The sequence below is a fragment of the Stegodyphus dumicola genome, chromosome 2, assembly GCF_044657685.1.
Source record: "Stegodyphus dumicola isolate Sdum_Otavi_A_Nest chromosome 2, ASM4465768v1".
NCBI lineage: Eukaryota > Metazoa > Arthropoda > Arachnida > Araneae > Eresidae > Stegodyphus > Stegodyphus dumicola.
The window spans coordinates 25,290,461-25,304,975 of record NC_140769.1 but is presented as its reverse complement, the minus strand read 5'-3'; the positions used below and the strand labels follow the sequence as shown (position 1 = coordinate 25,304,975).

The window sequence follows — 14,515 nt, the reverse complement described above, 5'->3', positions numbered from 1 at the left end:
GCGAACGAGCTGGCTGCTTGGTCTTTTTTGTGCTTTTACCTATGTACAACGGGGATAAGATCAAATTTCTTTTATTCGTGAAGGAAAATTCACGAAGGCATCTTTTCCTTAGGCAGATAGCCCTCATGCTTTGTCATAATAAACCGAACCAAATCATCTAATATCAATTTTAATTCATGACTGTCCTCACTGTGAACTCATTACTTTTCACTAGTTTTCATAAAAATTACATTCTTGTCAGTTGTATGTACCATAAGAATTTTAACGCTGAAACTGATACAAGTATATCAATGCAATACCACAAATCACCTGTAAAAGGCTCAGAAATTATCAACAGTTAGATGGAAAATTTAATGAACGTATCATTTGGGACTGCACAGTCTATTAATAAGTATTAATAAATGTTTTTCTGGTTTATGGCTTACATTTTTCAGTAAGGATTTTATGGCAATCAATTTTATGTCAAGGATTTTATGTCTTATAAATGTTTATAAGATTTGTAATACCTCTGGTAGAACTAAACGTATTGGATTTTTTAAATCTAGCAAAATTTGCTGCATATTTCGTGACATTTATTTATGGAATATTGTATAAACTGCAAATTTGGGAAGGAATTTTATAAAGGGAAATTTAAAACACTATCATAAACCACTACAAATATAAGTTTCTGAAAAATGAATAGATGCTGATAGGAGAAAAATTCAGATGACATAAAAAGCATTCTTCAAATAAGTCAAACGTTTTGCTCCAATCCAGCTTACATACACTGATAGATAAATGTTATCACTGGCTGTTAAATAAGGTTATCGGCAAATTCCTTTGGCCAAATAAGAAATATTTGCAATGCATTTGAAAGTAATGTATGCTAACGGCGTCACTGAACCACCCTCTAACTCTTAGGCTTCATTTATCGCCTTGATTCTGAAGAAGGATATCTCCCAGAGGTCGTGTGGGGATTACACGCAATGTCATTACCAAGAAGGATAGTTATTTATTGCCTAAGATCAACATTATCTTAGACATTACGTTGAAAATAAATGCTTTTCTGTTTTAGATCTGAAAATTAGTAACTGGCTAGTAGATATTTAGCCCTAAGTATGAATGAAGATCAGAATTATTGAAAATATTGTTTGGCACTTATGGCGTAGATGAAATGAGATTTAGAAAAAGATAATATTTTACATTTAAAAGACATCTGATGTGGACATCACATTATTTCCTTGTATGGCTTATCAAATGATACACATTTTTTGCTTCATTTGATTTAAATTTATATTTTCGAAATTCATTAGACATATATTTCTCATTCAATTAATTCAGTTTCCCTTCGCGGCAAAGCAAAACTACATAAATACTCAAGACTTAATGAAAAACTGTAGAAGGCAGAAAGACATAAAACACCAAATGCAGTTCAAAAAGCTAAAAAAAAAAAAAAAAAAATTATGATTCGAATTAGTTTCTACTCGATCGGCGGGCAAGATGGCAGATTTTTTGTTGCGCAAAACGCAATGTTTACTTTTGGTCCCAATCGACAAAAAGATACTGAAGGTGCAGAAACGGACTTAATTCACTATTCTAGAGTTTCAAATGTAATCAAATGGTGGTTCGTTAGGCTTAACTCGCCACTTAAACTTTTAAGTTGTTCATAATTATAGAACTACTAGAAAGCCCGGCGGTTATACGAAATGACCGCTGTTCGAGATATTATAAGTTGATGATTATAAATTGATTACAAACAGATGATTTCCAATGCAAACATATGTTTACGTTCCCCCTGACACGCTCAATTTACGTTCAGTTGTAAACCATTTCAAAAACCCATGATTGCTAATGCAAAAAAGTGTTCAATCCCCCTGACACGCTCAATTTGCGTTCAGCTGAAAATTCAGTTTTAGCATGGAGTCTGAGTAAACCTACTTGATGAGATGTACTACGCACAACTCGTTAGTTGGTTTCGTCTCCTTTAATTTCTCAACGTTTGCAAGTTTCTAGATAATTCATACGTAAATACAGTTAAATGCATAATAAGCAATAATTGCATGAATTAGAAATATTTAAATGTTCTTAAATACCATGATAATGTAATTAAAACAATGATAACTGCATCTATGATATCAGTGTATATGGACTATTTGAATGCCGTGGCAACTTGCCCATCACGCATATAATATAGATTGCATGCAGATTAACAAAAGGCATAAAATAATAGAATTTATACCTACAGATCAAATGATTTAAATCATAAATTATGGGAGCACGGTTACATATATACGAAGGATAGAAAAAAAAACAAAAAAAAAAAAAAAAAAAAAAAAAAAAAAAAAACAAGTAATCGGCTGCAGTAAATCAGAGTAATATATATAGTTCGATTATATTAGAGTATTATGAATGCTTTTATGGAGTTGGTAACAAGAATTAAAATTCAAAACTAGATGTCAGCCGCTTGCTATTAGTCTTTTGTGTATTATATTTTGTGTGCTGTATGTGTATTTGATTCGCGTTTTGGTCCATTAAGATGTCTTTCCAAATTAAGAAGTCATGTAGGTTTATCTCTAGCCCCCACATGCGTTCTACTGTATATAATAAATATTATTTTCAGAGATTACTAAATACCTTATCACACATGAGAGGAACATAAAAACCTCATAATTCAATCACTTGAAAGCAAAAAACGCACAATTTACCATCGTATAAGAATAAAAACACTAAGTTTACCATGCCAGGTAACAGAATATATGTATCAGCCGATTGCAACAAAAGCGGACGTTCCACAAATACAGGTTATACCAGTCCCATGTACAAAATTTTAACGTTTAACGGCCACTCGTTCTTGAGTTATGCGAGATAAATTCATACGTACGTACGCACAGACGTCAAGAAAAAAAAAATCTCTTCTGAATCCATTTTGCAATCCTTTTTGGCAAAAAGAGTCCTTTATTCTGTGGATAGGTCTTCTGTGGATGTGTCCTTTATTCTGTGGTAGATGGATTCCAGAGTAGTAAAAATGGATATTTTCGTCGGCATATGATACCCGACATTTTTCGCGATTGCAATACTTCCTTTACTTCGTACAAGGAGGTAATAAGTATGTATAGTCCTTATATTAATACAAAAAAAAAAAAAAAAAAAAAAAAACTTTCTCCAATGCGTAACGTAAGAGTTCCTTTTATCAGTTTAAGTACTTTTATTTCACCATTCATCCAAATTTTGTTGACGGATATCTTTTCGAAAACACGCAGATTACTTTCAATATATATCACTGGATGTTTCGAGACCTGGCATATTTTATTTTATATTTGGGCAAGTTTACATATTTCTTCTTCTGCATTTGCAGAATATCAGTGCGTCGAAAATGATCTGTATGATATTTTTGTTTATTTATTTAGTTTAGAACTGGATATGCAGTTTACTTTATAAAATGATATATTTTTCATTGGTAATGAATTCTTTGAACGTTATTTTTAATGTAGAACAGTTGTGATAGAGTGAGTTTTAACATAGGAAAGAAAGCAATGGATTCGCAAAATATTTTCTTTTATCAAAACTAAATTTTTCACAAGTGAGAAAGGTTTGATTAACACAGCCATGTCAATTAAGTTATTAGAAATTCTGTGTATATAGGAAACGTGTATCCATTCGAGACAAAATGTAGAGATTTTGTGTACTAATTCATTAATGCTATTAAATATGTATACCTAAATATAGTATCATTTCAAGTTATTTTTGTCCATTTTAGCGTAAATACAATTAAAATAATATTGAAAGTGACAGTAAAAATAAATCTCATAAAATAATGTTAAACAAATATTTAGTGATAAATGTTCAGAGTAAACTCTGATTTATATTCATTTTATCTCTTGTTCTTTGTAAACTTTTTGCTCTTTCGTGAGATTATGGAATGCTTATTTATTTGGAATATGTTTACAGACATTACTGTATTATACTTAACGTTACTTTTATTTCGCAACCGAGAATGAAGCAATGCTTTGCCAGTCATTTCACGAAATATCACCCATTAAAATGGAATTAAGAAAAAATATTCTAGGAAGGAATTCACATTATTCCGCAATTCACAGAATGATGACTCATATCGCATCCCATATGGCGCCCATGATGTAATTGTCCTAAACGTACTCTTAACATGTTAATACACTTAGTACAACAGTCACTGTAAGTGACGTGACTCTATATATTGTAAATTTAGATTCCCTCTCCGTTGTCATAGCTTATAAAACGACTTATACATTATTATTCCCAATTGAATATAAATGCAAATGTAAGCATTTATACGAGTAGTATAATAGGCTAATGTTGCGTAAGTCGTACCCGTTAAGAAAATTAGGTATAACTCGTAGGATCTAAGAAAAAATAAAAATTATGTGTGGTAATAATATCGTGTGTTCTTGCTGCTGATATTTACTTCAGTAAAATTCCATACAGTTTAATTGCTTTTATAATATTAATAAAATTTCTCAACACGAACTTAATATCACCTAGACAACCAGTATTCTAAATCGTACCATCTATAGATCAAGTCGTACTGCGTTTAAAATTGCAAAATTGTAATACAATTTTCGTTTTCCTCAATTAATTTATTTATACAGTTAAATACAACAATGATGACAAGGTTTTTTTTTCTTTTCTTGTCAACTCCAGTACATAAGTCGTGTAATCGCCCTTTGCACTTTAGGCACTGAATCATATTCCCTTCGCTGTCTTGCTCACAAGTATTACAGGTAGACGAACACGATGTGAAACAATGTGGTTGGCTAGTGGAAACTGGTTTTGCTGGAACAGGCGCAGGAGGTACGACGTCCGTCACCTTACCCCAGATCCAAGAAGGAAGCATCATCTTATGAGCAAAAATAAAATCAGACTTACGAATATTTTAGCACTTTTTAAAACACGCAACTTGAAGTCTCACTTAAATAAATTTATTACAATCACCACGGATGTACATGTGCTGCTGTAATCTACACGTCTTAAGCATGAAGTTTGGTAAAATGTCCTTGTGATTTTCCTCTTTTAGTGCCTTTAAATTATGATAGCAATTATTGGCAACAGCAGCCATTAAAATAAATGCATGTAAAACAAATCAAGCTTAAGGTTTGGAACTTATTTCCTTATTTCGTGTCTTTCGTATGTTTAAAAAAAAAATATCTTTCGAGCATAAGCACAGCTTAGCATTTTCAATCATGGAAATAGTTAATATTTTATTTTAGTTAAAAAAAGTAGAATAAATTTCAATCTGCAATTCCATTTTTTATCCGCAGTTCGAATGACAAATTTATTTTTACTTCACAGATTGTCGCAAGAGCGTTTTCTCCAGTTGCAGCTGCAGTTATGAGGGATAAAACTGAAAAATAGTTAAATGAAAAGAGCATATTTTATATTGTCACAGTGATGGATGCGTGCTATTACCAAATTAGAAGAGGAGAAGAAGGCCTTTTTCGCTCCAAGAACTCCCGAAGGAAAACCGGAAAATTGCTTTCAGACTTCAAAACCGAATTGAACTTTAAAAATGTATCATCTTGCGCTAAATTTAGCACCTTGAAGAGCATGTTTTACATCGAATGAAGCCAAAGGTATTTTAAAAAGTGTGGATTCTTTTGAAGCGCGTAAAATGCGATCTGCAAAGGTTGACGAAATTCTTTTCAATGGAAAAATGAAGGAATATAAGCTTTCGAAGTTTTGAAATACGCAAAAAGTGCATTTTAGTATCTCTTTCGAAGAACATGAATAAATGCTTTATATTAATGAGGAAAAGAAAACAATTGAGTAAAATTTATTAACTTGCCCACATAAATTTTAATACAGTAAATCTTCCAAACTGATTGATTTAAAACTGACATATTATGTGAATTGATTTCTAAAGTGGAGCAGATAAATCACAGAGTAATCTGAATGCGAAATTTTATTATCTTGCCTTGCATCGTTTATTCATTTATATATTTATTACTATTATTAGTCAAAAGGGGCAATTTGTTAATTTGTTAATTTTGTTAATTTTGTTTTGTCATTTTGCGTCGATTCATTACAAGCGTTGTTTCACTTTTCAAATTGTTGCCACCAAATATTATCGCCCTGTATTATATTTAAAGAAATTAAATAATGAAGAATATGCATAAATATATGCATGTTTCTCGCATTGTGATAAAACAAGGTACTTAAAGCCGTTAAAATTTGAATAACTTAATCCTCATGCGAAAATGGGCATCTGAAGCCCAAATTTGAAATTTGGAATTCGTTTTATTATCGATTTCACATTTTGTAACCCTTTAACGAATTTTTATTAAAAATTAGGGATTTCAAAGCGAGCAATGACAACGCTGTACAGAAAAACATTTTTATCTCCAGCGGGCGAGACTGTGTATCGGAAATTTTAAAGATATACTCATTTAAAAAATATTTTGCGATATTGCTGTTGAACTGAATTTTATGGTTTAAGTTCGAAGAACATGATATCTAATAAATAAAAGCAACACACAAAAATTTAAAAAACGTTCCTTTGGGCGTAATTGAAAACCTGAATCTTTTCAGATTTTAAATTACGCCACCTTGTATAAAAGTGCTCAAACATGAAAGTCACGCTCTTAAATGACTTTTATGTTTGAGGTTTTCTTATATTCAGGCCAGTATTATAAATAAATGTCTCAATATGCGATGTTTAAGTCAGTTATTTGTAATTTTAATTTTTTTAGGATTTAGAAACTTACAATTTAGAGGATTTCAAGTACAATTTTGTAAATATGACGTCCTTCCGAATGACAGACAATGACCAACGGATTGTGAGACAAGCCTTAAAAGAAATGGAAAAGTTTCAACCCGTTGGGCAGCATATTTTAAATAGAACAAATATAATAAAAGTAAGAACATAGAAAATTATTTATTAACTCTTCATAATATAAATAAATTCTAGATATAGTATTTATAGCACATTTCAAAAGAATGTATCATGTAAAAATATTACTTCATATAATTAGGTATTAGAATGTAGGTTAAACGTTTAACGTTTGATGCCGCAGGAAATCGTTTCATACTATCATGAAAATCAAACACAACTAGATCTAGAAACATCAGTCGTTAAAAGCCTATTAGACTATTCATAAACACATATTTAAATGCGAGATATCTACAAATTGGAATAAAGTAATTGTTAATTTAATTAGTATCAGTATATAATAGATATAACTTAATTTGAATGGTTAGCTTAATTTTGGTTACTTCTGTAAATTTTAGGGCCTATTTTCAAGGTCATTGAATAAACAATAATTACTGACTAAAAGTTTCAGTCAAAGGTAATTTCATTCTGAAAAAAATAATTAAAATTTCATGAGAATAAAATTGTAAGGACTGAGCGAATGCTAAAAATATATTCTGCAGAATATGCGCTAAACACACACATGTTAAATTCCGGCACAAAAATAGGGCATTATTTATTTATTTTTAATTTGAACAATAAAATTTGTCAAAGTAATAACATTCAGTCTTTAATAAGAATATTTTAAGTTAATTCTGTCCTATGCCTCTATTTCTTTTGTCAGCTTCATCAAGTTGTAAATTGAATAGTATTTAAACAGCAAAACAAGGTGAACATTGGAAGAGAGATCTTGCAATGACGCAAAGCAATTTCATTGAATAAGAAATATAATTGCTGACGTGTACTGACGTCAGCAATTCCTTTTATGATTGAAAACCTTTTACCCACACTCCAGTCTTATTTTTATACGTTCATTCAAATGATGTTCTATTTTAAAGAGCTTAAATAACACTAACTGTAATAAATCTGATTTGTAGCATCAACTACATTTAGTTCACTGAGGGAAAATGTTATAACTTTTAATAAAAATTTAACGGAAAAATTTAATGGCATATATAGTTTTTAACATTGAAAATAATACACGAAGATTTTGATGGAATATTTTTTTTAATTTCTAAAGAGAGTCTGACATTTATAGGTTTATTAAATATCCTTAAATTCTTTTGCATGGCTTGGTTATAACTAATAAAAGTATTTCTAGAATAATATCAATTGAACTCTGCCAAAGAATGAAATTCTTACATTAGAAGAATGTAACGTATAATTCTTTTGCTACTAATTTTATTCAAAAGTTGTGCATTTACAGGAATTTTAATGTAATTCTAAAATAATTGTGAAAGAATATAGCTATTTATGAGAATACGTTTGCTACCGCGGATATGTCTGTATGTTATATGGAAGCCATTTTCGAATCATAAAAATAATATTGTATGTGTTACAGGTCCAGCCTGCTCTGATGTTCGATTCGGTCTACGCTTTAGCACAAGGTCTTCATTCTTTGCAACAAGGAACTGACTTGAGGCCAGCTAATGTATCTTGCGAAGAAGAAGTACCTTGGACAGATGGAAGTAGTCTTTTCAATTATATAAATTCGGCAAGTTTTTTAAAGAATTTAAAAATCATGTCTTACATTTGTGTTTCATTCTAGTATCTCATAATACAGGATTCCGCTTCTAATACGTTTTATTATCCATTATTCGTTCCCCCTCTTTTTTTAACTGGAAATTTTTGGAATTTAAGGCAAGGATTTGTTTTTCACATTTTTTATGACAGCAACAACAATAGATATTAAACTGTAAGGTTAGTTAGTTACTTACTTCTAAGCACTGGCTCCCAGCGCACCTAGCAGGCGAAACCTGCCATATGGCTATGAGGGGACAGGCCAAGCCACAAAGCCATAAAAAAAAAAAACGTAAAGTAGATACATACATTCTAAACATTCTCGGTGACATAGTATATAAACGTGTCGTTTCCATTTCTGTGTTTTAAGTTTAAAATCTTTATAAGTTTTACTTTTAATTAGTTATTATTATTCAAATCTTCTTTATATCATCAAAATTCATCTTAAATTTATAAGTTACCTCAACTATTTCTGTTTTCAGTATGATTTTTTCCTTTGTTATATCTCGATACCAATATTCTTCTTATTCTCATTCACAGTTTGCATAATATCCCTTGCAAATTTTCTAAACAATATATAGTTACTAAATAAATCCTCAAACTTCGCAAATTTATATTTTTTCTCACACTTCCAGTCAGGCAACAGTCCTCGACGAAATGCTTTGAATCGCCGAGTTTATTACAAACTTTACATATGTCATTTTCCTGGAGGTGGAACTTTTTTAAGTAAGCAGGGAACCTTCCATGTGCAGTGAGAATTTAATTGACATCTGCATCTCCTAAAATTCCCACTTTTTTGCTAATTTTTAAATATTTTAGATAGTTTTTGTTTCTTTCAGAGAGATCCCATAAATTTTTCCAGTTTCTAATAAGCTTGTCATATATTATAGTATATGTCTTCTTTTTCGAATCTTGAATAAAACCTTTTCGGTCCCAACCCCTAGGAAGGTTTCTTTCGCTAGAGCATCCGCTCTCTCATTCCCATAATGACCAGCGTGAGCTTTGATCCAATGTAAATTCAAAATATGCTTCTTTCGTACTTCTAAATGTATATGCTTAATTTCATTAACATTATTATTCTTTTGAAAGGGGCGGGAGAGGTATTTTCTTCCTCCTTTCAACATGCATTCGGGGTGTAACGCTTAACTCACTCGGCGCGTATCTTAGAAGTCCAGGTTCGAGTCCCGGCGAGGGCATTGCTGAATTTCCATGTCTCCCTTATAAAAAATAACCTAATTTCTCTATAACACTAACAGAAAAATACAACTGAAAGTTGTTAAACTAACAAAATTTTGTCCTTAAACAAATTTCCTATATTGTGAAGTGCAAGAGGATTGTATGTTCCAAATCTAACATTTCATAATGCAAAAACAGTTTTGCAAATACAATTTATTGGTTATTACTGCAAAAATCTGAAAGATATTCACCGGGTATTCCTCCCTTTCCGCACGTAATGAGTAAAATTAAAGGTTCAGTTAAAATACGTGGTGGCTGCTTTGGCCTCATAATATTGTTTGTGTAATTTTATGCTTGGAATTCTTTCGGGAATAATAACTGCAGTTGATTTCAAGGTGATGATTTCTGCTTAATCTTTGAAAGCATTTTGCAAGTACAGGAAGAACAAGGAGAGTGATGATTACACATATAAGAAATTCAAAATGCCATTCTGAACATTAATTTTTGGTAAATATATTATGCCCTTAACATTTAAATTTTAAAATGGCAATGCTAAAATTAAGACATGTTAATGGTAATTAAGCTGTCCCCATGAGAATCAAAAAGTTGATCCTAACTAATATTAAATTAGGTTCTGGATATTTGCAAAAATTCCCCTGAAATGGTTCAAAATATAAATACTGGCATGCATCGAGAAATCTTAAGCTAATAATAATATTAAATTCTTCATTTTTCCTGCATGACCAGTATAAAATGACACTGAAGGATAACATGTAGAATATGGAAGGCATCATTTGTCCATACGTATTTTAAAATTTTGAGACTAATACTTATCTTCCATATTTATAGGAAAGAATGAATAATCTAAAAACATAAATTAACTCGCTCTGATTTGGTTGGTTATTTCTTAATTATGGCTTAGTTTAATTAAGATAGTACATGCTTAATACATAGATTAATTAAGTTTCTCAAAACTAAATGCAGTTTCGAGCAAAGGTATTTTCTTTCACATCTGTTACTTAAGAAATTTAGAGGAATTTATGCAATTCTATCAAAGAAAAGAAGATTTTAGAAAAAATATTTAAAAATAAACTTAATACACAAATGGTTACTAGTCAGGTTCAGAAATCGTTGGGAATTTATAGCGAAAGAACATACCACGAAGCTCTAAAGCCTATGGTAATCGGGTATTGTTGGTAAACCTAAATTAAGTATTATTAAATTGTTTGTCCTGCAGATAAATAAAATGTTAGATTGTTTGGCAATTGTGTCACTTCGGTTTGTTTATGTGTTAAAGCTGCTTTAGTCAGTCTGAATGTTCCCAAAGCCTACTCGATGTTATTACAATCAACTGGCTTAAGTCTGAGAAAACACCAAATGTCCGCTTTGAAACAGGTAGTTAATAATAAACACAATCACCCATTACGAAGTATAATATAATTATTTATCTGTGCCTCCAATAAACTACCAAAGTTGTCTGTCATGTGGCTGGTGATAGGCGTAGAATAGCATAATATGTAAAGGATTGTGCATTAATGATACTGTCACTGTAGCTTCGTTTCCTGCCATTCAGAATTACGTATCTAGGTATCCTGGGCAGGCAATGTTAAACCCATCATTTTAAGTACCTGAATAAGGCTGAACTTCCTCGTTGGCGTCCATTTCGATGTCTACATTCAATATTGTTAGACATCACAACAACTACTGAGTTGCAATAATAAAGCTAGTAGAGTCATTAGGTATTTTGATGCTGGAGATGTAAAAAAACGGACAATGCCGCTGCCGGGATTCGAACTTCGGACTTCCCGAATGCGCTTCGAATGTTGTACCAGTTACTCCATGGCAGCACGTGGAAAGAAAGGAGAAAATACCCTATATACTTCTGCTTTTCAAAGCGAATGGGGATAAGGGACCCAATCGGCTAAACCTAGCAGTCGCGAATTATCGTACACCATCTTTTAGTTCGAGTGCCACTGTAAAGCCATTACTCTTTTTCCGATGTCAGGTAACTCAAGAAAATCGGAATACCCTCACAGGGATTCGAACTCTACATCTCTCGAATATGCGTCAGGTGCGTTTCTAGTTATACTACGAAGGCATGCGAAAGGGAAGGAGATAATACCTTTTAAGTTTAATAGGATTTGAGTCCTAGAACGTTTTCAGCACAGAAACACGATTACTGCTCGAATTATCAGAGAATTCACATGTGGAGGAAGCTTGCCAGGGCTTCTCACATTAAGTGACTGCAGAGGAGGAGCTATTTTCTATGGTATCCAGTCACAAACAGTGATCTTCGTAGAACATGGATATTCCAAAGTAGACTGATGATATTCCACGATATATTATGTTGCTACTTCTGTCGTTTCTGCCAGGAGCTATCTTTTGATAATAACTTCACCTCCGCAAACAACATCCCTCTCCAACGAATACCTGAGTAGGGTACTTCGTTGGCCTGTCTGATCTTCAGGACGTAACAATCACATGAAGAATAAGTGGCGTTTACAATTATATATCATTTATACATTTAAGAGATCAAACTTCACGCTGCTTCTTCTACCTTCTTTAAATTGTATTTTTTCCGTTAATCCTAGATATTTTACCTGAAATGAAATAAAAGAACTTTCTTTTAATCACAGTGGCGTTTACAATTATATATCATTTATACATAAACCTAAAGAAGATGTTCTGAATATTTGGTTGAACGGCGAGGATAGCAGCCGTGAAATCCCATCATTTCAAGAATGATAGGATTTCACAGGGCAATAGGTTTTACAGAGCAATATTCAATGTTGACACGAGTCCATGTGAGATCGAATACCCTTAATGTACCCATGAGAAGCGGCTATACAACGCAGCAGCCTGTGATATTCCTAAAAATGTGTTTGTTTTTGAACGTCACGAAATGTATTAATTATTTCTTCATCATTTTTATCTTGTTACAAACATCATTTTTCATTGTGGCAGTAGGCCCACCAGCGGCCGAGCGGTAAAGTCGCTGAAGACTGGTAGTTCAGTTCGAGGTTCGAATCCTGCGAACGGGCTGGCTGCATGGGTGTTTTCGTGGTTTTCCCCATGTGTAACGTGTATACGAGCCAGTTTCCCTAAGAAAGTCCTCCACGAAGGCATCCCTCCCCTTAGGCAGATAGCCCTAGTGTGCTTTGCCATAATTAAATACACCAACATCATTGTGGCAGTATATTTCTTCTAACTACGATGACTTTTTAAAAGAAAAAAATGTATACTTTGTAGCAACATTAGGTTATTTCGAAGCAGAAGAAAGAAAAAATATGCAATGCCCTCACCGGGACTCGACCTTGGACCTCTTGAATGCGCCCCGAGTGTGCTACCGTTACGCTATGAAGGGATAATGGAAGGAGGAAGAAAATACCTTATACTATTTCATTTAGATATGAAAGATTATTTAGAAATTTATGATTTTCGAATGATATTTATGCTAACATAAAATTATACTAAAATAAAAAATAATACATTAACTCTAATTAAAATGTTTTTTATCAACTGTTAGAGATGTGTCTAATTCGAACTAATTATTTTCCTGGAAATCAATTCCAAATTAATCCTCTATTTAATTTTATTGTCTCACAAGATTATTTTAGACTTTTAATTGTTAGAAAGATTTTTAAGGTAACTAATAGCATCATTTTGAAAAAAAAAATTCACAGTAGAGTTAATAAACTCAATGACCAGTACTTCCGTTAGTATTTATTGCATATTAAAGTATTTATCAGCAAAATTAAAAGCCATACTTTCAATGGCATTAGATTTCCTTAATATTGGTATAGAGACTTATTTCACTTGGAATTCAGCTTATTTCATGTTACGAGAAGCAATTCTTTAATCTTACTTATTGAAATTTTATCTTTACTAATCTTTTGAAAAGATAGTTTAAAGGAGTATTACATTATTTAAAGTTTAATGCAATAATTTAAGGTGTAAGTTTTTAAAAAATACTAATAATAATTTATGTGCTCATGTTGTCAATTAACATTTTCAAAAAAATATTTTATTTAGCTAAAGTTCTTTTATTTCATTTCAGGTAGAATATCTAGGATTAACGGGAAAAATACAATTTAAAGAAGGTAGAAGAAGCAGCGTGAAGTTTGATCTCTTAAAATTACGAGAAACTAACTTAGAAAAGGTGAGTCGTAGGGGTTTTGTACATAACAATTCTTACTTCTAACTGTTATAATCTCCGACTGCTGTTAATAGAGGTATGCAGTCAAAAATGCTGAAATCGAAAGATGAGAAACATAGATATTATTTAGTGACAAACATAATATTGAAGTCGTTTTCTGTTTTTATTTCTTGTAGAACACACACATTTCCCAACACGCAAGGATTATTTTGTGATGAGTGAAAAAACATAATTCACTCAACATGTTTCTCTGGTAATTGTACTTAAGACGGAACTACTCAAGACTCATATTTTCTGTTCATTAGGAAATATGAAGGTCTGCCAGCAGCCAAGCGGTAAAATCGTTGAACTTTGGTAGTTCGGTCTGGGTTCGAATCACGGCGAACGTCCTGACTGCATGGACGTCTTCATGGTTTTCCCCATGTGTAACGAGCTGGTTTCTCTTAGAATGTCGTGCACGAACGCATGCCTTCCCTTGGGCAGATAACCCTTGTGTGCTTTGCCACAATTAAACAAAATTAAACAAAGCGAATCTAAAAAATTATATATATATATATTTGTATTAGTTCAAATGTAAAGAAATATCTTAAACCTCTTAAGAATCTCAAAGGCTAACCCATCGTGTGTGAGCAGACTATAACTTTAAAAATGTATTAAAATACTTCTGATTCATAAATTCTTCTTATATTAAGTTATTCGTTTGGTTTTAGTCCAGCTATTTCATTTAGGCCATTTTGTTATCA

The 14,515-nt window shown here is 32.0% G+C and overlaps 1 protein-coding gene across 3 annotated transcripts in view; it reads left to right on the top strand.

Annotated features, from left to right (window-relative positions):
• The window catches only part of LOC118186109 (glutamate receptor ionotropic, kainate 2-like), a 550,727-nt gene that overhangs the window by 458,039 nt on the left and 78,173 nt on the right, over positions 1–14,515 (top strand). For all 3 annotated transcript variants that reach the window (XM_085810533.1, XM_085810531.1, XM_085810532.1), the window contains exons 6-8: positions 6,702–6,866; positions 8,262–8,414; positions 13,674–13,775. In XM_085810533.1, the coding sequence (XP_085666659.1) occupies positions 6,702–6,866; positions 8,262–8,414; positions 13,674–13,775 (420 nt within the window). The remainder of the gene's footprint in view (positions 1–6,701; positions 6,867–8,261; positions 8,415–13,673; positions 13,776–14,515) is intronic.